This window comes from Saccostrea cucullata, unplaced genomic scaffold, assembly GCF_032062105.1.
Source record: "Saccostrea cucullata isolate Sc308-1 unplaced genomic scaffold, CSIRO_AGI_Scuc_v1 ctg9063, whole genome shotgun sequence".
NCBI classification, from domain to species: Eukaryota; Metazoa; Mollusca; class Bivalvia; order Ostreida; family Ostreidae; genus Saccostrea; species Saccostrea cuccullata.
In genome coordinates, this window is record NW_026932490.1 from 9,363 (window position 1) to 33,923 (window position 24,561).

A 24,561-nucleotide genomic window follows, 5' to 3' on the forward strand; every position below is an offset into this window, starting at 1 on the left:
TTGGATCATTGAAAAATTGTCCCACTATTGATGATGCCCTGGCATTCCCTCCTAACAAGACACTAATTCCTTAATAACAGCCCTATTTAGAAATGGCATATATATGTATTTTTTCCTTTTAATGTAAAACAGGATTATTACTGTAAATAGAAAAGTTTATATATAATACTAAAAAATTCTATCAGTGTACAAAGCAGAATTCTTAACAGGTATTAAAATGAAATAAGAAAAATAAACAAAGAAAATGAACATTATACATGTACATGTAATATGCCAAACATAGCCATATTTATCAGATCTACAAAGTTGGTCATTTTAAATGTTACCAACTGAAAATATATATATTTTCCCATATGTTTGTTGTGTACAGCTTTTGTACAGTCATGTTATCACTTCAGTTCGTTAAAAAAACCTTGATTGATTTATTCATAATATACAAAGTCACCTGTAAATCTGTAAAACTGATTTTAAGAAATAAACATTTTTAAATAGAAAAAGATAACAACTAGATCTTAACAATTAATCTTAGTTTCTTCTCAGAAGAAGTCTTTCTAGTCCTATCATTGGTGCTTCAAACGCCATGGAAACAAAGAAAGCTACTCCGTACGCAGCCATCCAAAATCCCAAGAAGAGGAAGACCTAGAACAAACAAAATTATAATGTGAAAGGACCTGACACCCCACGGCAGGAAATATTTTTGAAAAATATATGAAATGTCATTATCATAGACTGAAAGTCACTAGAAAACAGTCTGTGGTTCTTGATCTTGAGTGATTTTCTGTTCCTTTTTATGTGTGTATTACTAAAAGACTTTTCTCGGTAATGACCAATATTTGCCCCCAAAATCAAACTTTGACAAAGAATTATATATGTCTTAAAACAGGGGGATATCGGATAGACTTCAAAGCACTGAATATTTTCATAAGCCATGACGTCATATGTTTTCTATGATGTCAGGAAAATGATGCAAGTTTAAAATTTCCATGATTTTCACAGAAAATGATGTACGAGGGTTGATCCAAAAGTTCGTGGAATTTCTTTCTGAAATTTTATCGTGAATTGATGAATACAAACAATAGGCATATTTATAATATAGAGTCAAAATTAATGCAACAATATTGGAAAATTTCACCACGTTCCTATTACCAATTAGGTCATATCAGCTTTCTGAAAATGGATAGTTGTTAAACCCTGGGGAAACTACGAAGTAACGTCAAGTTACATGTAAGTATGTCACGTCACGTTATAGTAGCATCTCAGTCTAATGTCCGATTCGAATACGTAATTCTACATAATGTTGTCCTTTTCCCCATTATTTTCTCAACAAAAGCCTGGGTATACTCTCCTACCACTACATCATTATTTGAGCAAAAGTCACTAAATGAAGGTCATTTAAAGCTCAATATTTTGATTTATTACACACTTAATAATAAATACAGGTTTTTTGCATATGCGATATGGCTGACTTCACAATAGCCGTATCAGCCCTGCAGGGCTGATATGGATTTGCAGGGCTGATAACCTATATCAGCCCTGCAGGGCTGATACGGCTATTGTGACGTCAATATCACACCCTTAGTAAATTAAACCACAAAAACAGTACTTGTGATCATACACAATTTTTGGTGGGTTATTCTCTTAATTTTAGCTTTTTGAAAGTAAGGTTAATCTGAATTAACAAATACATGTAATAGACGATTTTCAAATTACGGATCGAGTGCATTGAAATAGAAGTAGAAACAAATCCAAATCGTATGAGACAATAGACCATGTACATGTATGTAAGAAGTCCATGCATGATTATTTACTTATTTTCTTCCAAACTTAATGTATGCTGTATTTTATTACTAAGTATGTAATAAACATATTAATACATACCCTTTTCCACATCACATCCTGTATCAGCCCTCGACCAATATCAGCCTTCGGCCCTCGGGCTGATATTGGTGTCTCGGGCTGATACAGGATGTGATATGGAAAAGGGTATGTATTATTCTCTATATAATGTGTAGAATGATGATATCAATGAAATATGTAAATATCATTCTTGAGTAGACCTGCACTCTTTAAATTTTAAAGTAGAAATTGAGGAAATTTTGTACCTTATTTCCTCTTTCTGAAAATTTATACAAAATCCAAATAGTTTGTGACATACGTCATGAAAATTTAAATTGTCTATAACATACAGTCATGTACTTTGAAACTATAATATTTTTTGTTGATTTAAATTTCTCACTGGATATACTATTTACTGTATACAGTAGTTTGAATTTAAAGTATAAATTATACTCACCATATTGATGTCAGTGCAGTACATTGTGTATCTTTGGCTGTAAGTGTAGACATACATGATGACGGGATGGACCAGGTAGGCACAGCAGGTCAGGCGACTGAGGGGGGACCACAGACGGGCCGACAGGAACGTGTTAATAAAACCTACAGGTCAAATGTTACAATGTGTCCATTAAACAAGAATCAGACACTGTCCATCTTAACCACTTTCATGCATAAAATATAGTAATTACAGTTGGCTCAGTGATTCTGGAAAAGAAAACAGATACTGTATACAGAGTTATTTTCACCCCATGTTATTTTGCCCTTTTACACTTATTAACAATTATGTCCCGTTTTAAATTCTCCCAGTCACAGTTATGTTTATTAAAAGTGTGACAAAGGCGAAAGGGGCAAAAATAAAATGGGGGTGAAAATGTATCATTATACAGTATGTAAAAATCTACAGAAAGTAACAACATTACAAAAACAGAGGGATAATCATCATTTTAAATGGTACTAGTCACTCTTCTACTAAGCTCAATAATACCTTTGACTTGAAACATTAGCTGAAATTTAAATACACATACCAAGGTACAATATTTTTGTTCATCTAATACAAAGGCACAGCATTACAACAACAATTTGAAATATTATTAACACCATTTCTTTACAATTTATTCTTTTATTTTTTACCTCCATATCCTAAGCTACATGCAAAAATAATCCATGCTAAGCCCAAGCTCCATGTTGTTTTGGACAAAGAGTTGTAAAGGGCAGTAACTGCTGTGGAGGATTTATGGCCCCTGTACTGTTCAGTGGTCCCAAACACCAAAGAAGACACACAAACAAGGGAAATAATCTATCCCAACACTATGATCACCTGGTTATATATAAAACTAATATAAAAAGTGTTTTCTGAAGCATATACATGCAGCTAAGCAGAATTCAATCCATTTCCTTTAAAAAAACTTTAACACTTGCAGCAACATACATGTATCTGTTGAAAATCAGTCCGACAGTTAAACGATGCTGCAAGTTTTTCATTTTTTTTAAAGTTTTTAAAAATGCATTTTATTCATTTCCTTTGTGCTCTTTCAAATATTAAAGGACTGATATGCTCATGTATAAGTTTACAGAAATTATGCTGTTATTATAAGTTTACAAGAAAGTATGATGGCTAATTTTCAAAACATCATACTCTGAGGAGCATGTAGTAATAAAGCTTTGTCCTAATTTCAATTATCAGCATAAAAAAACTAGCATAATGACAAACTACTCTTTATTTGCCCTTGGATCAAAAGATCCCGGGTGTTCATTGTTTTTGTCTTGTCTGTCTGCTAGTCTAGTATCTGTTTTTTCTGTTTGTTGTCAACTTTAATCTTGCCATAACTATTGAGTTGGTAGGGCTAGGGCTTTCATATTTCACAGATGTATTCCTTGTGGCAAGTCCTTTCTTTGGGTACCATCAAATATGACCTCTTGACCTTGGAGTTTGACCTACTTTTACAAAAAATACCACAATTTAACTTTGGATATATAATTTTTAAACAGGTGAAACTAGGGTTTTTAATTTCATACTTCACATGTGTATTTATTGTGACAAGTCCTTTCAGCTTGTATCAATATTTTTACCTTGACATAAGAGTTTTACCCACTTTTTAAAACTTTTACCTTAGTCATAACTTTTGAACAGTTAAACCTAGGACTTTCATATTTCATAGGTGTTTTTCTTGTAACAAACCTTTCTTTGGGTATCCACACTCACACTTTTGACCTTGAGGTTTAGAGTTTGACATGCATTTCAGAGAATTCAACCCGCGCCATAATGTGTCTTTCGAGGGCATCTTTGTTTCACAAACATATCTTGTTTTAATTCTGCAGATGTTCATTATTGACATAAAAAATACCTACTTTTGGCAGATTGACCCGTCTTTCTGATTTCCACATGAAGTACCCTGTTAGTACGCCAATAAGGTAGGGGGCTATTTTGGCATACGGCCTCTGGTACATCTTGTCAAACAATTCTTCCTGGCTTTGAAGAAAAGAAATTCGTAAGTAACATCAGCTGTGTTTTCTAAAATTATTTCTGCTTCATATGAACATTCTAATGGCACAATTAGTAACCATTGGAATTCTGAAACAGACAGTCAATCAGAAACTCAAGCATCACGAGGAATTATACTTATTACACATGTGCATGTAATATACATGATTTGGAATAATTTGAGTGATGCAATATTTTTTTTTCGAAAATGTATAATTGACAAGTTTATTTTAATTTTCATCTATTTCTTTTAATTACTAACGAAGACAATATATTAAATATTTGGTAAAGAGTCGAAGGAAAAGCAAGAATATGTGCCTCTAATCTTAACAAATTATATGCCAAAAATATAAATATCCTATCTGACAAACAGCTGCCAATACATATGTAAACCAACATATCATACTGTACTACACTGTATGTTGTCATCATTAACTTACTCAGGTGCTGCGTTCAAGGTCATATCCAGCTGTACTGATATTATTCCTCTGTAGATCATCTGCCCCACCATAAGAGCCAGTATGATAATGTGTCCTATCAAAGATTTCCTGAATAAAAAAATAACTTGAAAATAAAGTATATATGTCTTTAGTAAATGTGATATACAGTTCATGAGAATAATAACATTAATCAACATAACACATACCTGTACAGGGGGTATATTATAAATGGTGAAAGTACAAAAAACTGCATGTCAACTGCAAGGTACCAACCCCAAACCATGCACTGAAAAATAAGATAGCAAACATGGGTTCATATTTTTTTAAAGCAATTATTATAGAATCTACATTTTTATGTACAGTAAGAGGAATTTACAAAATATTAATTACATAATAAATAAACAAGAGGCCCATGGGCCACATCGTTCACCTGAGTAACTTGGGTGATATAGTTCTTTACTACATTTCCCCTACCCCCGGGTGTCATGATTTTAACAATTTAAATTCTACACTACCAAGGATGCTTCTACATAAGTTTCAGATTTCCTGGTCCAGAAGTTTTTGAGAAGAAGATTTTTAAAGATTTGTTCTATAAATTTCTATCTAAAAATTGGATTCCCTATTGTGGTTCCTACCCCTGGGGGTCGTGATTTTAAGAATTTTAATATTTACACTACCCAAGGTTGCTACCACATAAGTTTCAGCTTTCATGGCCCAGTGGTTCTTGAGAAGAAGATTTTTAAAGATTTGTTCTATATATTTCTATGTAAAACTTGGATTTCTTATTGTGGCCCTGCCCTACCCCCGGGGGTTATGATTTTAACAATTTAATACCTACACTACCCAGGGACGCTTCCACATAAATTTCAGTTTGCCTGGCCCAGTTGTTCTTGAGAGGAAGATTTTTAAAGATTTGTTCTATATATTTCTATGTAAAACTTGGCTTCCCTATTGTGGCCCACCCTACCCCTGGTGGTCATGTTTTTAACAATTTAATATTTACACTTCTCAAGGTTGCTTCCACATAAGTTTCAGTTTTCATGGCCCAGTGGTTCTTGAGAGGAAGATTTTCAAAGATTTGTTCTATATATTTATATGTAAAACTTGGATTCCCTATTGTGGCCTCGCCCTACCCCCGGGGGTCATGATTTTGACAATTTGATATCTACACTATTCAAAGATGCTTCCACATAAGTTTCAGTTTTTTCTGGCCCAGTGGTTCTTGAGAAGAAGATTTTTAAAGATTTGTTCTATATATTTTTAAGTAAAAATTTGATTCCCTATTGTGGCCCCGCCCTACCCCTGGGTGTCATGATTTTGACAATTTCATATTTACACTACCCAAGGTTGCTTCCACATAAGTTTCAGCTTTCCTGGCCCAGTGTTTCTTGAGAAGAAGATTTTTTAATGACCCCACTCCATTTTGTCTTTTCTTGATTATCTCCCCTTGTGAGGGGACTTGGTCCTTTTTTTAACAATTTAAACTCATCTTTACCTAAGAATGCTTTGAATTAAGTTTGGTTAAAATTGGCTCATTGGTCTTGAGAAGACGTCGAAAATGTGAAAAGTTTACAGACGGATGGACAGCTAGACAGACGGACGGACGACGGACAAAATGTGATCAGAAACGCTCACTTGAGCCTAAGGCTCAGGTGAGCTAAAAATGTTAAGAAGTTCACTGGGAAATGAACTTGGTTGGTCATGTGAGCAAATCCTGAGATGCCCAGATGGATAAAAAAAAAAGGTAGTTGTCAATATACTATTTTCAAAATTTCTTTGATGAGTAAAACAATATGCATTTTTTTGTTGAATAAATATTTAAATGATAAAATACATTTTTTTCATTTGATTTTCACAAACATTATTAGTAAGAGAAGATAGAAAGCATGAAGAGAAGCAACTGTGTAATAAATTTCGAATTTGGGCCAAAATATCAAAGACATGGCACATCAACACTATAGTTTGTATGTATGTTTTCAAGTAAATTAGTTGAACATGATTCAACGTTAAAATCTTTAAAAAAAACAACATTACTCACAGATAAATGAAGTCACACCTTTCAGCATAACAACAGTGAACAATTCTTGACGACGGGTGTTATTAAAAAACGTGACTGTGCAGAATTTATGCTCGCACAGTACACTGTTAAAACACTCAGTATAATAAAAATTGTATGTACTTGAGTGTAACATTGAAAACCTTCACCCTAAGAAAACCATTCTCAACTGAGACACACCAAGAAAACCATAATCAACCTAGGCGCAGCCTCGGTTGACAATAGTTTTCAGAGGGTGAAAATTTTCATGGAACACTCAACTACAGTCATGCAATATTTACATAATACCTTTCAGCAACAGCTCACATGTGTCCCAGATGAGCTCTAGTGCATTCTCGTCTTAAATCATGTTTACCTCTTCACTGAACGGGAAGAAGTTCTGGATATACAGAAGATTCCTCCACCAGTACTCCTTACAGTTCTGGTAGTCAGGGGACGTCAGGGGCCAGAGAGGTCCCGAGCCCCAGTACTGGAAGTAGGCCGTGTACACCAGGATAAACAGCATCATGGCAGGGGTCAACCTACGTAATAGTGAATTATTTTTTCCTTATGCAAATTTTTCAGGGAATCAAATGAATCAAAAGTACTGTTGTTTTTTTTATAAAGTCAGCAAGGATAAAATCAGTTATCATATTTAATTCAAAAGTTTTATAAACTAAGACTACATCTTTAATATAAAATAAACACATTATCAGACACCAGATCAGGCACAAATAACTGAAGCACATAAGTATAGATCTGGCATTCAGATAATTATGCACTTCATCAAATTTACTCTAGTTTGCTGAAAACTCTTTACTATTCTGTACATTTTTTGCAGTACTCGATCATTTTGTAAATGCAGCTAGATAAATATTACAAAGTTGAAAAATATATATATATATATATATATATATATATATATATATATATATATATATATATATATATATATATATATATATATATATATATATATATATATATATATATATATATATATATATATATATATATATATATAAAGCACTAAAAAACCAACAACACTGTATATCCTAAGTGTATCTACCAAGTAGATACAAGGTCACGGATGGAAATTTATATAAAGCACTAAAAATGACCAACGACACGAACAATAAAAATTGTCAAATTTTCGGGACGCCCTGTCCCTTCCTCAGGACAAAGAAAAAAGTTAAAAAGTCATAAGAACAAAGGATTGTTCAATTATGTAAATCGCACTTCACCCGAGTATACCCGATAGACCGGACGCATTTCATAGCGGTCCGGATTTCTTTCTTTATTAGTGTTATTAAAAATTTCCAATTCAACATGTAATTAAGTATGTAAATATCTAGTGTTTAGTAGTAGTGCTAGTTGTTTTTGTTTCTCTTTTTCCTTTGTTCTTATGACTTTTTAACTTTTTTCTTTGTCCTGAGGAAGGGACAGGGCGTCCCGAAAATTTGACAATTTTTATTGATCGTGTCGTTGGTCATTTTTAGTGCTTATATATATATATATATATATATATATATATATATATATATATATATATATATATATATATATATATATATATATATATATATATATATATATATATATATATATGTTTATTTCATTATAAATATGACTTTATGCTCACCTCCAGAACCTATGGAAGTAGAATAGTAACCAGTTCAGCTTTCCGTCTCTTTTCTGTAACTCCTTGAGGGTCAAATAACTCACCAAAAAACCGCTAAAAATAGAATCCATTCCATCAAATCAATAAAACCATGGACCATCTACCTGTATCATATCAAAATTAATCAAGACCTCGTTTGACATGCATGTGTAGTTATATATAAAACAGGTAGAGTACGTCATATGTCAGTGTAACTGCAGACCTTCTATCTTAACACAGTAGTGGGGTACAACTGCCCCTGAAAAGGCTACCATGTGCACAAGCCCAAATAATACATATGTACTTATATTGTAGTACTTATCTTTTTTCATCGGAATTATATTTTTTGTGACAGATATAAAAAAAAATGAAAAATCTTTGAAAAAAGGTTTGATTGCTTTTGAAATACCTGAGCAGAAAGAATGAATCAACGGCATAATTTGTATTGTTCACGATCTGGAAGGTCCATCTTTGTGACCAATTCAGAGTTACTGGTACAATATTCCCTGAGAGAAAAATATCATTAAAGAAGGAAAGTTAAAGTTAAAAAAAAATCTCAATTTCTTCAGGCTGTTTCATCTGTTGAGTTCTAGAGTGCACTCTAAAATAGAATCTAGCCTTTTTAAGGAACTCTCAAACATCAATGTGTGCCCTTAATTTCATCAAACAAACCATAGAACACTTTAACAAATAGTTCACTCTGAAGCTGACATGATATACACTATACAAATTACCAGTACCTGTATTTTAATACCTCACCCAAAAATTTAAAAAATTGACGAGACTTACCTTGGTTAAGTCGAAGTCAGATTGTAATTCTATGAGTCATTATAATTACTGTAGGGATTATGTGAGATAGTAGACCACTACGCATGTGCAACCTCAGTTTTCAAACTAAAACATTTGGTCATAATGTAATCATACCAGTATTATATAATTACCTTACTTAATATTACTCTGTGCATTATTGGTTTGATATCTATGTATATTTCCATTTCTAATTTTATCTCTGTGATAACTCTTTGAAAGTTAGCGGAGTTGATTTCTTGATAATTCTACCAGAATGTAAATCAGGCAGGTCGATAGGTCAGGAGCCAAGGAGGCCAAATATGCATGTAAATCTCGTGCGACTGCCTTTGTGTTTGACCTCAGTGGGCCCGGACTATTCAAATTGGCATGGGAGTCCTCGTGTGATTAAAATCTATATCAACATTTTAAAAAATCTAAATCTTCAACATTATTTCACAATGAAATGGAAATATAAGGAATCACTGTCTTGTTAGTATAGTATGCCAGGGACATCAACGACAGTGGGAAACATAGGATAATTTATGCATAACTGGCTTCGCCCGTTATTCAAATTATTCCATGTTTCCCGCTTTCGTTGATGCCCTGGCATACTATACTAACTAGACAGTGATTCCTTAAATATCTGAATAATTGTGTAGGGAGTGATATGAGGTACATAATCCCTACAGTAATTATAATGACTCATAGAATTACAATCTGAGTTCCACTTAACTAAGATAGATTTCGTTGATTTTTCAATTCTACTTCGTCATAAATACTTCCGGAATTATGTGAGACTTCAAAGCCCATAATGATCAAATGTTTCAAAACACAAAAAAAAATCACATGATCATTATACTATTCTACTTACTGAGAAGTCTCCCACTCTAACTCTGACGCAAAACTTTCATTTACAACAATGATGTCTTTTTTCGTACATTGTAAAATTTGGAAAATATTATAGCATTGGTTCATCCAGCCTTCCTTAAAATTTCATCTACATGCACAGCTGCTGATTTTGCTTTTGACACCGAAGCAGATTTTACACTGAGCGATCCAAATACATCTGTATTAACTCCAGAAAGTTTCATCACCATTTTTATCCATCTAGACACTGTGTCTTTTGTAACCGCCTTATGAGGTTTAACACAACTTAACAAAAGTGATCGTTCTTTATTTCTAATAGGTGCTGTCTTTGATTAATATTCCTTCACCACAACATATATACAAAGGCTCCTATCTGGAGGATGTGCTTTCATATGTACAACAGGCATTTTATACCCCGGTCTACATTGCTATAACAATGCAGAGTATTCCAATATATATTCATTAAAACACTTTCATATTATTTACAGACATAAGATGAATCAACTGAGCTCGTGCATTAAACACATACATTCATCATAAATAATGTCTTTCTTCTCCTCGGTCAATTCACTAATCATTCTCTAATAATTTATTCTGTTTCCAAAAAACGAGATACTTTTTGGGGTTCAAATTTACTTTTCTTTCTATATGAATCACAAAACCAAATTTCTCAAGATATTCTCTTATATTTGCATATCCACTGCTCTCTCCCACTATGAACCTACAGGCTTTAACTGCGTTCATAGCACGATAGACGCAACTGCTCCTGCTATGAGCGCAATTGCTCTTTCGCACTCGTGTAGTACAATCTCTACTACACTTATATAGTGTGTTGAGAAGTATATATATGAAATGTTTCGTAAAAGGAATAAATATAAGTTTTTAATAATATCTTTTGGAAAAAAAGAAATTTATAACAATTTAAAATTGCTGATTTATATCTTTAAAAATTTAATTTTGGTCAACGTATTTAATTGTATAATAAAACTTTTTAAAAATTGAAGAGAACTGCCATCTTTTTCCCACTAACCTGATCATTTATTGAGTGTTTTTCTGTTGTGGCAGTGAATTGCTCTTCTTGAAGTTTTTTGAATAGAAATGGCCACTACTTCAACCACTGTTTCTGTATAAATAATTTGGATTGTATACAATGTTGTTATTATAATAATTTCCACGTCCTGTAGGTCTTCGACCCCTGAAACTTCCTCCAATTCTCCCATGGAATGAACCTCTTCTGTTCAGCTTATGACCAACCTTACTACAATCTCTTATTTCTTTTGCGTTTTTGAAATATCGTCACCAAATAACCATGACGTGTAAAGTACAGTCTGTGCACACAAATATAAGTATTTGTATCTTAATTCTGGTTTAATAAGCTCACGTCTTATCATGTTTTCTTGTTTGTTTACATGTCCAAAAAGTGTTAAACTGTCATTGCATTCATCTATTATTTTTCCCAATTTCGTTTTATATATACAACATATCATCCAATTCATTATCCACATTTGCCGATTTGTTCACGACTTTGGCCAAGATGATAAAACCTCTAATAACAGAAGCTTCTATGTTTTAATTTGCATTTTTCTATCAATGGTTTTAACTTCTTGAGATATAAAATCCCATAGGAGTTGGTTTGTCGTCATAACTTTCAGAGCTTCACAGTTTTCTGGTCTTGCATTGTTTTCATCTTTAATCATATCTGAATATTGATCTTCATTCATTCCATTTCTATACAAATCTGTTATATTTGTAGCCAAACTTTCATCTATTTTCACGTCACACACTCCTCTACTTTTAAATCTTTGACTCATATACATGTTCTTAAAATGACCTATATTTTCTTAAACAACTCTGTGTCCAAATAATCATTTTTCCTTTTCCCAGAAGCATCTGAATTTTCAACATTATCATCAGTACGCTGAACATTATTACAACTCTAGTCGAATGCTTGATCATCATTGTAACTTTCATAATCGTCACATTCTTGAAATTCGTTCTCTATTTTGATCTTATTGTTCAATGTACCAATTTGTTTATCTTGTTTTTTCTGGTTTTCAAGAATTGTATTCAGTCATACACATAATTTGATTATCGTTTTGTGTACTACCGTTTTTATGGACATCGGTCACAACTTCCACAGATTTTTTCGTTCCGCTGGGTCTTGTACCTGTAGTGCTTACCGTACTACCAACAGAACTACCTGGTTTCCTGGTCTTTGTTCCCTGGACCTCGACGTATGATTTTTGGTTTGGTAACATCGTTAATTTTACATATTTTGTCTGTCTTTTCTGTGTCTACTTCTTCTTCAAAGCAAATAGTACTCCGTCATTATTTCTTTTGATTCATCTGTTCCGCCATTTTTACGACTTTATCATAAAGTAGTCGAACCACCACTTTGTGGTAGTCGTAAACACGAAACTCCTCGAGTTTTGTAAAGAAAGAAATCTTATCATTGTCTCAAACGTAAAAGCCGTTAACCACGTTAACTTAGACACAAACTGAAGTTGCTAATTGGAGGACCACATCCTTCCTCATTCATAACTCGTAACACACTGAGGTTGCACATGCGTATTCCTATCTCACATCATAATTACGTAATTATGACGAAATAGAATTACACACATTGCCTGGCTATTAATGCAAGAATGTGAATTGACAGCAAACAAATAATCTTAGATACAGACGTACTTGCCATGCCCCGTGTGAAGTAATAGGAGTGACCCAGAATGATCCAGCCCATACTCAGGACCTTCATCCCATTGAGAGCGGGCACCGCGGTATGAGGGAGGGCATCAGTGTTGAGAACCTTACTGCCATTAGTGCTGATTGAAAAATTCAGTAGAAACTTCCGTAGTTTACCTAAAAAATAAACAGTATATGTATAATGCATGAATACAGTTAAGTCTGAAAATGTAATCACTCTCTGTAGGAAAGAATGCTTTCTGCTGTATCAGGTTGCGGTTCATGTATTGGTTGCAGCAGAATAGACCAAAAGCTCTTATCTAGCAAAGATAGATAAATATTTTTTAACCAAATCTATCTTTCTCCATATTTTGGAGCCATAAAAATTCATCATAATGCCAGTTATTAAGGATACATGCATTCCCCATGTAATATTGATCATTATATGCATCTATCACACCAACGAATCAAACTGCTTGATTTGAGAGTTTGACAAAACATATTTTGTCTGCGATCACAGTCAATAAATGTTTAAGTGTAATACCATATTTTTCAAAGAAAAGAGTATTTCGTACTGGCTTCAGTGATATTTTCCTATACCAGCACTGAGTTTGAACTGGTCAATTCAAATCACTGTTGAACACAAACAAAATACAACAGAGATTTACTGTAAACCAACTATTTTTCGTGTGTGATAAATATACGCTAGTTCCATGCCCTACTTTAACTAACAAATATTAATCGTGATCCGATCATTCTTCTTATACCTGTTTACACAGTCTTAAAAATTAGTTATCGTGGGTCCATTTCAAACTGACTAATAGCCAATAAAAAATGACACAAATAATAGGTGGTTTACAGAAGCTGATTCTGTCCATGGTGTGACATGAGCAGTCCTGGGTATCTCACTCTGTGGTCAAATATCGGTTTATCTTCTATAACCGTTCAGTAAAACGTTACAAATATTAGACTTTTTAAAGTACCAGTTTATAAAGAGAACCGAATTTTGAAAGGTATAACAAACGTAAAACTTACTGTTGTGTAAGACCTTGTTTCTGAATGACAGGACAGATACGCCAGTTCCGTCCGACATCAGATGTGTGGTGTCCGAATTAACAGACTGTTTGTCGCTGTCCTGTTTATCAACCCTCACATCTCCGATTTCCGAGGAGTCGACATCTTGATTTATAAACATGTCGTAAAGAGTGCCCAGCAACAACAGAAAGCCAATGATGGAACAGATCACACTGAAATATATATTAAACATTGTACATGTTTGTCATGTTCATAAGCCAAAATAAAACACGTACAATTTCATTGAAACTGCGTGTTAGGATATTCAACTGTATTTATGGATAATTTTGCCAAAATCTATCGAAACTTATTATCTTCAAACACAAAAAAATACCAATTACATTTCAGTTTTTAAGAAATAATGTTAAAGTTGGACAGTGGACTACATATTCTCAAAGAAAAAAAGATATTCTATAGTTCTAACCTTAAACATAATAATTCTAGAAAGTATAATTGCTCCCAACTTAATCTACCAATTTTATAAATTATAAATTTACCAATATATACTGTACAAGTAATACTGTAACATTAATTATCTTATAACAGAAGATTACCTGGCAGCAATAAACTCTGGAGTGCTCTTGTACTCTACTTCTTGATGATATACATATTTCAGAGAAAGCTTGATTGTTTTGTTTGTATATTGGTACAGTTCCAAAAATGCTGTGGAAGAAAAAAATGTTCAATTAAATTTTATTCTCTTCATCTGAATAAAAAAAATCAAAAGTTCACCAAGGCTTGAAATTTTTTGAAAGAGTGTCAGTTTGAACTTTATCTTAAAAGTATGAGTACATATTGGAAAAAAAGATGGCTATCTATGTGTTCCCATGACGAAATCTTGATACAAAGAACCCCTATTTAAAGTTGGGAAACAGTTATATGAATTCTGCAGCAACTTAATGGTTGTTTCTCTTGTTGAAACCATATATCACATAAATACTGTACATGTATATATTAAATTGATGCATTTAAAATTTAGTTTAGTCATTTGGTATGGAGTTGTTGGCACAATCAAGAAAAAGTACGATAAATAGTTGAAAGACAGACTGAAATCATCTCTCCATTTCATGATATAGGACACAAAATATGGCTTAAGGTAGAACCTATGTCGGAAAGGTGTTTGTCACTAGATTTTCAAACTTTTCAAAATGATAAATTAGTACTTGCTTATCAATCAGTTAAAAGCTCATGATATGTTTCCGTGTTTTTAAATCTATTACAGCCTGTGAAACTACACATTTTTAGGAGTACTTGTAAAGAAGAGAAAATGAAAAATCACAAAAATACCTCTTCAAATATCGTCGTTTATAGACTTTATAACTGAACAATATTAAGCAATATTCCTCAAGAATAATTTCTTTTTTATTCAATTGACATAAAAGATAACTCCACATTAAAACAAATAGGCAAATGAAGTCTATTTTTAGTCAATTTTCCACCCTTTATTTGTAAATATTTTTCAGAAGTCTTCGTCACAACGTTCTCAACCTTTAATATGATGAAGAACATACCCAAATGATTACAAAAACTGATTAAAATATATACCTTTCGCCTCTAACTAATGAGAGATAGGTTAATTACCAATGCTAATATTATTGACCTTTTTGCACTTACACGGGATTTAATTATTAAATGTCTGTTTGGGGTTACCAAAATTTGTACTTTTTATTTAAAAATGTCATATTTGATAGAAAAATTGTAATCAAACACCAAGAATATGAATAAGTAACAAATAATTATGAAAAGGCACATCAATTAATGATAGATATCACAAAAATATACAAACGATCACTCGATCTACAACACGTACATCTTTGACGTAGACACATTTTATCAACTTGAATATAAAACACTATTAGTTGGCTACTAATGATTTCGTAGGATTTTTGCATTCCTTTAACAGGGCTACATACCATTCACATCATTACAGTAAGTTGTATACATTGTAATTTCATTGCAAAAAAATAGTCTTGGATTTGTCAACTTAGTTAAGGTCAAGATTTAATAAATGAAAAGTGCTTACAGGTTTCTCTCTTCCAGAAATATATTGTCATTAAGCATACAAATTGAATTAAGATTATTTCGGCATGAATTTGAATTAAATTCTGTGAAGCTGTCTATTGAAGTGTAAAGTACGGGAAAAAGTGACATTGAATTAATTATGACGTCATATTGAATCTACCACAGGCTAAACACATTCACCAGTTATGATGTCATACGACGTAGGTTCTACGTTAATCATCCTTCTAAAATCTGCATCTGTCTGTTTTCCTAGACCAGGACTGGGGGTCATAAAATTTAGAAGAGATCACTTTTGATCTCAATCTCACTTGAACCAAAGGATTATATAGTAAAAAGTGATATAAGTTTTATGGCCCCCAGGCCTGGACTTGAACAAATATCAGAAAGATGGACACATGTAATGATACACTATTAGAACTGTCAAAAACTTCTCCATGAAGTCAAAAAAGGTAGATATTTAGTTTATTAAGTTCTTAAATAAATGTTAAGTTCAGACCTAATTCCATCACTTCTTTAACATCAGTCGCAGTACATGCATCAGGCAGGCACACCCCCATCTTAAGATCAGTGGTGTTATAGCCCTGTTGAAAAGAATTACCATTTATGGTCATTTAATTTTGTATTATACAAATCTCTGACCAAAGCATTCATGTCTACAATTAGCTAGATTTAAATGCCTCAATAACTTGCATTTACAGTTAAATCTGAGAAGTGACTTGTCTAAGAATTGATTTAAGCCTTAATGCATAAATATTAATAAATAAACGATATATTTGGAAGATACCATACAAATCCTAGCCTTTTTCCTAATCTATTTAGCATGTTTAATAATCTTATACATGAAAAATTTAAATTGAAGCTATATAGTTTACCTAACCACCCTCTGGGAACACTGAATCATCTGTCTTATTTTAAACAATTTCAAAAAAAACATGCAAAATTTTACCAAAGGATTCCTCAATCCTGCAACAAAATATTTCCCTCGAACCACGATCGTCTTGTAATTAGTGATTCTATCTGTGAATGCCTGACTTATTGCGTTACACTCATCATACTGACCGGGCCACATGATAGCACCGTCAAATATACCACTAGGAACTTTTCCTATGGCATCAAGCACTGAAATACAAAATCTGTCACTTGAGCACATTAGTTAGGTAGTAAGTATGAAATTTTTAATCCAAATAAACATTTTATTCTGCAATGAAGGGCAATCACTCTATTTTTTTGCATAAGAAATGTCCCTGCAACATTAGCAGTACCCATTTATTCTTAAAGTAGATGATATTTCTTTAAAGGTACCTGGACACAGATTTGAAGTTATTATTTTCTCTATAATATTACGACTTATATATTTTAATAGCATTTCACACAAAAATTAATTAAAAATCTTTTTTCGTTTAAAAGATATTGAAATTTCAAATTTTTCGGCGGGTTTGATTGACATATCCTTGCACTCTCACAAATTTAATTTTATTCTTAATCCTTAGGAAAAGTGGCAATCTCGTTTTGTATAAATGAAAAATATTAATACTATAATCCAGAAAATTCAGAGTAGACACGTTCGAAAGCAAAACAAACACACAATATATTGTCAGTCCGTGCAGTTGTGGTAAGCAGACTGTGACGATTGAACGCACCCGGTGAATTCTAAATATAAACAATAACAGAACTCGAGTCCTGTTTACAAAAACTGTGTACATAACACGAGTGTGCTCGATTTGCTAAACTCTGTACGCATCTCTTAGTTCGGAATGACGATACTTGTGAAGGTGTTTTGCTTTCTAACAATTCTACTCTGAATAAAATTATTTTTCTTGATAAAAGTTTTAATATTTCTCATTAAAACACATCAAAATTGCCACTTTTCCTAAGGATTAAGAATAAAGTTAAAATTTGTGAAAGTGCAAGGATGTGTCAATCAAACCCGCCAAAAATTTAAAGTTTTAATAACTTTTAAATGAAATAAGATTTTTAATTAATTTTTGTGTGAAATGCTATTAAAATATATACTTCGTGATATTATACAGAACAAATTAGAAAATATTAACTTCAAATCTGTGTCCAAGTACCTTTAAAGACTGATATACTTTTTTTTATACTAATCATAAATATCGAAAAAGATGTTTTTACTTTTAAGAGACCAGAGATTTCTTTCCTTCAAACCATCAAGTAATAGCTGAAGTCCAACAACACAATCCGCCGACATTTTAATTCGAGACCCAATATCAGTCATAAATTCATAATAACAAATATTAAACCATGATCCAAAATCTTGATTAGTGGAAACCCAATATCAGTCATAAATTCCTTCTTTAGGAGCAAAGCCTGGTTATACATTGAGTCCAATGATAGCATTTTCTACAAAATGAAAAATTTCTCAGTTTTGGAAATTTTATAAAAGAGAAAGTATCTGTATTAAGCAACAGAGAATTAGATATCAAAATGAAACAAATAGTTCGAGATCATCAATATTACAAACCTGTAGCATAGTGGTACCATTGAATCTGTAGATAAAATTCGGTTCCGACTCCCCCTGAGTTAGCTTGACATGACCTTGATTTATCAGGTCATGGTACTGAGGAACGTTCCTCTGGCCCTGTAGGGCACCCCAACACACTGAGAGGAGAACGGAGCTCAGCAATACAGTTTTCTGGAGAGCCATTCAGGTGGATTTAGTACATCTGTTAAAAGATATGTTGGGTTTCATTCTAAATACAGTTTAAATATAAAGATCATGAAGAAGAAACAACTAAAAGGATTACAAAGCAAGATTTATATTTTCCCCATCCTTGACACACTCACTGTCTCTAACTGAAAGAACCTGTCTCTCAGGCTTTAATAATGCAAATCCTTAAGGTCTTTCCACCCTCTTGTGTCATAGGTTTTTGCAAAAACTGTTGTCATTTCACATTCATACCAAGTAAAACAATATATCTTGGCAGAATGTTTTTCAATAGGTGTAATGATAAATATTGTTAAATAAAAGATTTTTTAAAATGTATATTTTCTTTATTTAGTCAATTGATCAATATCTTAAAAATGTGACAAGGGAAATAACTCCTTCCTTGGTATCTTCATTTGGGCATTTTCTCTTTTGTACTTCTTACGTTAAATAGTTTCCCTAATATTCACAATTCAAAAATATCATATAAGTAGTAAGTATTTTGGAACTTTCAGCATCAAAATTATGCGTTTGAACCAGTTTTTACATACTTATTATAGCACTGATAAAAAATGTAAGATTTTCATGCTGTTGACATATATTTCTGTTATTTATTTCTCCCATTTGAAAACAAATATGGCGACCTATTAATTTTTTGCAATAATTGTCAAATTTAAATGAAAACTAGAGGTACTGTGAGCAATGAGCTCATTAAATGATACCCCCGCCTCCCATAATGTCCATGTGTTGCTATATATTGTTTTACGGTAATGTGTAAAGAGGAATAACTCGTCCTATCAAATGTTATCCAGAAGATTATATACGTGACGTCATAGGTAAACATATAATGGCAATGTCCGGACATGTTTTGCTATGGGAAACCTAAAACACTTGTCGAATAAAAAAGTAAAATAGGAGGTGCACAATGGCAATATGTAATAAAGATTCTGTGAAAGTTTCATTGAATTTCACTCAGTAGTATAAGAGGAATTGCGGATAAGAGATAAAGCGTAACAGACGGACGGACGGACGGACATACGTACAGACGGACGGACGGAAATCCCGATCACTATATACCCTCCCACTTTTCAAGCGGGGGTATAATAAATGCAGTTTTTGTACTTTGAACCTTTAAAACTATGAGAGTGGAAAACCCATCATATCTTGTTTTCATGTTTAAAGGTGCATAGAAACATGTGTGAAGTTAATATTTTCTGTATAATATCACAACTTATATATTTTAATAGCATTAGCATTTCACACTAAAATATATTAAATTTCTTTTTTTCATCTTAAAGTTATTAAAACTTCAAATTTTATGGGGTTGATTGACACATCCTTGCACTCTTGCAAATTTTAATTTTATTCTTAATACTTAGGAAAAATGGCAATCTTGTTGGGTATTGATTTATTGAAAATTGTTGAAAACATTGAAAATGTGAATATGCATTCCATCATAACTGTATGTATGTATCTGTACCAAACATTAATGTTCCTTCTACCCATCTTATTTATGATATGATACCTCCAGAAATTTTCCATTTACATCCAGAATTGTCTTTGTCTAATCAAAATCGTTACTTAACTGTGAAAGTGCGTACTAGCTCTGGACGAAGATCAGTCTAGTTGGACGGAAGATCTATACATTCCAACATATTATAACCCTAAACCAGCTAATTGGGAATCTTTAGATAGATGCACTACATGAAAGCTTAAATCGTGTATACCAGGTAAGAAATGCAAGTGTAATTGTTGCGGGTGATTTCAACCCACTGGGATGGAACTAGGCAAATAAGACACTAAAGCCAAATACCCTCTGGTCAGGTAACCAATACAAATTTGTAGACATCCTGGATGACAATGGCTTAGTTCAGCTAGTGGAATGCCCAACAAGAGGTTAAAATACCCTGGATTTGATACTGACCAACAGCCCATCAGAATTTATCAGAGTAGAAACTATTATAGGCATCTCAGATCATGACATGGTTTTTTCAGAAATAAACACCAAAAGCCTAAAGAAACATTAAACCCCTAGAAGAATCCTCTTATATTGCAAAGCCAGCTGGGATACAATGAAAGAAAATATGACATCAACCCTAAACACAATATCAAAGATGGACGTTGATAATCATAGTGTAGATGAGATGTGGGAGTGCTTAACAACCAACATGGAAAAGAGCATAAAGCAAAATATACCAAACAAAGATGAAAAACAGACTATGTAAAAAGAAGAAGAAATTTAGAGACAACAGAGAAAAAGAACATTTCAAAGAAAATAAGTGGAAAGTAGAAAGAGAGTATAGAAGGGCATACTGGAACTACATCGAGGGAATAGTAACACCTAAAGTAGAAGACGGTCAATAAAGCGGCCGAAAGCGCTTCTGGACTTATATAAAACAAAAAAGAATCGAGAACAAAGGAACCTCACTAATCCACAGTAAAGGAGTGTTACATGCCAATCCGACTGACCAGGCAGACGTGCTGATCAAACATCCCAGTCAGTATTCTCAGAGAAAACACACACTCAATATCAGTACTGCAGAATTAAAATGTAACTGTCCTATGAGTAGAAAATACCCAGTTGCACTAGAACTGCACATCACCCATAATGGAATTCTAAGACTAATGAAAAATCTGAATCCATATAAAGCAGCAGGCCCAGACGGGATTAAACCAAGAGTGCTGAAGGAGTTGGCTGACAGCGCGACCCCTATACTCTTTACAAAGTGGAGAGATATCATCGGAGTGGTGTAAAGAGCATGTCAGCCCTATCTTCAAAAAAGGTACCGGTGATAGATATCTTAAAAAACTGAGAACTATCGACACGTGTATCTGCTGCAAGCTTATGGAACATTTTGTCACCAGCCATGTTATGCTACATGCTAATCTTAACAACATACTATACCCACTTCAGCATGGTTTTCGTAGCAAAAGATCCTGTGAATCCAAACTCATTGAGTTTATAGATGACATAACCTCCTACATGGCTGCCGGAAAGCAGACAGATGTATTGATCATTGATTTTACTGAGGCTTTTGACAAAGTTAGCCATAGTCTCCTCATCCATAAGCTCCAACATTATTGGATCCAGGAGAATGTGAACAACTCGATTGCTAGCTTCCTGGCCAACAGAACACAAGCTGTAGCTGTTGATGGAGGAATGTCCAGTAATGTAAGTGTTGACTCTGAAGTGCACAAGGGTCAGATCTTGGGCCATGCTTAGTCCTATTCGTAGACTACATAAATGACATGCCAGAAGGTCTCAATGCTACAGAAAGACTTTTTGCTAAAGACATTATTGTGTTTCTTACTGTTACATCAGAACTGGATACTCAGACAATCCAGGCAGACCTAGATAAACTGGGCATTTGAGTTTAGGTGAATAAATGTGGAAAATGGAATTCTTTCCTGATAAGTGTAATGTATTATTGGTCGGCAGGAAGTCCAACCCAATAAATCAACAATATACATTACATGACCATATTCTTGAACATGTAGAGAGAGCAAAATACCTCAAGTGAGCTGTCTCATAACATCAGTCTTGAAATGGAGGGACCACAGTAGTAACATCCGCTGAAACGGTAACAAGACCTTGGGATTTCTCCGCCGAAACTTTAACATCAGCTCAACTTCCATAAACGAGAGTGCACACAAATCATTACTAGTCAGACCTCAAATGGAGTATGCAGCGCTTGTCTGGGACCCCCACATACAAGAAGACATCCGTAATCTTGAAATGGTCCAACGACGTGCTGTACGATACGTAAGCAACAGGGAAGGTAACAAATTAAGTGTGGACTGCATGATTCAACATCTACATTGGCAGACATGCACTGGAAGAGTGTTGGCGAATCTCCAGACTCTTCCTATTTTATAAAATTGTTCATGACGAAGTTGCCGTTACCAAGTGATCGCCTAGACTAACGATATATACATGTATAACGTCATTATTGAAAATGTTTCTTTTTGTATGAAGATTGCAAATTTTTCAATATTTTTGCAAGAAATTGAGAGAGAACACATATTTTTTCTTTATAGATCGATTCTAAATTTTCTTCATTTTCATTGTGTTGAGGGTTTTTTTGCGTTTATCAATTTTTCGCATTTTTTGCGATCATTTTAATTCGCAAAATTTAAAACACGCAGAAATTATGTCAGCTATAATGTGACAGAAAAACATTACCATTTGAAACAAAAAAATTATTAATCGTGAAAAATAACTTCCGCAGAATAAAAACTGTGCTAATCTACCCCTTATTCGCAAAATTTCAAACACCTGAAAAAAACGGATATACGGTATATAATTTGTCTGCTTCATTTTAATTTTACAAGCGTGATTTTGAAATGCGAATGCTGGTGTGAACGGCGTACCTGGGGGGGGGGATTTTATTATATATTTCATTGAAATAGCGTCACCTGTTCTCATAAACATCAGTGCACTTGAAATATAATTACAATATAACCACGCATGCAGACGAATCTGAAAAAAATGCAGAAAGAACAATTCGAAACGAGAGGATTTAGCTGACAAATTTTCATAGTATGTTCTCAGACAGACGGTAAACCGGCTACATGTATCGTCGTTAAAGAAAAAATGCAATAAAATTAAATAATGTGCCGTACAATACCACAATTTACCTTCTACTTTACTTTCAGAGTATGTTTTCAGGCAGACGGTAAACCGGCGATCGTCGTTAAAGAAAAAATGCAATAAAATTAAATAATGTGCCGTACAATACCACAATTTACCTTCTACTTTAAATTTCTATTCATGAGTCCATGCAATTTCTTTCAAAAAATTTGACGATGTTTACAATATAAACACGTAAGACTTGTCATTGATGCTATAAACACGGATCCTGGTGTACATTTAGGAACATCAAGTGTATCCTGTTTATTAAACAGTGACACCTTAGGTTGGCGAAGATTACAACAAAGGAGGACGGATGCAAGGCTTGTACTAACAATGTATGTACAAGATCATACATGGTCTGAATCCCCTCACTTCATTTCATTTCCCCCAGTAGGACTACTCGTACATCTCATTCCCTCACCTGTCGACATATATAAACTAAAAAATGTTTATAAATACTGTAGATCAACTTTTATGTGCGTGCGAGAAATTTTCGCGAAGTTCGCGAGAGCCTTGCAATCGTTGCGAACTAGTTTAACCCCCGGGAAAATTGCAAAATGAAGTCTTCGCGAATCAAAGTTTGTTTACAGTACTCTTTTTACCCTCTTACAATAGTGCAGTGGAAAAGATTGATGGCAGTGTTTTCTGACTTCCAGATGTTAAACATTTCAAACTGGAGTTAGCAAACTGAATCACCCTAGACCTTAATTATATAATGGTGTTTTTACATCTTTTAACTGTGAATACTGTTTTTCTCAACTTTTATCTTCATTTATAACTTAAAACTAGTCCCTTTTCACCGCAATGAAATTCATTTTTCTCTACTTTTTATATCTTTTACCCAGCTGTGCACCCTACTCAGAATGCTTAAAATTTGAGGGCGAGTAGTGTCGTTGACCATTACAACTGTACAAGCTTATCTTTAAAAAAAAGATTGATGAGCTAGCACGGTACCTAGCATAATAAAACAGCGAGGAAGACATTTGAACCATGTGTTTTTGCTGAATTGATGAACTGTCCCACGCTTTCGCGAAAGCGAGGGGGACATTTAAATCTCATTCGTATGTTGGGAGAGATGCATTTTTGTCCGTCCATCATAAAAATTTAACCTTGGTCATATCTTTTGAATAAGAAGAGATAGGGCTGTCATATTACATGTTTATTGCCTACGGCAAAACCTTTCTAAATACATTATGATTTTTTCACCCCCTGACCTTGACCTTAAGGTTTGACCTACTTTCAAAATTTAAACATTACTTTGCACGGGTCATAATTTTGGAATGAGAAGAGCTAAGGCTATCATATTGTGTATGTGTATTAAATGAGACAAGATTGTTTTAAATACACTACGATTTTTAACCTTGTGACATTGATTT

The 24,561-nt window shown here is 33.4% G+C and overlaps 1 protein-coding gene across 1 annotated transcript; it reads right to left on the minus strand.

The window, feature by feature from the left end:
* Positions 1-23: 23 nt before the first annotated feature.
* Positions 24-23,460, minus strand: LOC134235247 (nose resistant to fluoxetine protein 6-like). Its single transcript, XM_062717379.1, is given in 19 exon segments — positions 24-639; positions 2,294-2,436; positions 2,968-3,154; positions 4,186-4,306; positions 4,759-4,866; positions 4,965-5,044; positions 7,170-7,335; positions 8,436-8,528; positions 8,863-8,959; positions 12,798-12,968; positions 13,827-14,038; positions 14,420-14,528; positions 16,384-16,468; positions 16,834-17,006; positions 18,021-18,107; positions 18,176-18,248; positions 18,370-18,571; positions 22,065-22,304; positions 23,302-23,460. Coding segments are annotated over 17 exon segments (2,202 nt in total). The 5' UTR covers positions 18,553-18,571; positions 22,065-22,304; positions 23,302-23,460; the 3' UTR covers positions 24-525.
* Between the last annotated feature and the right edge of the window lie 1,101 nt (positions 23,461-24,561).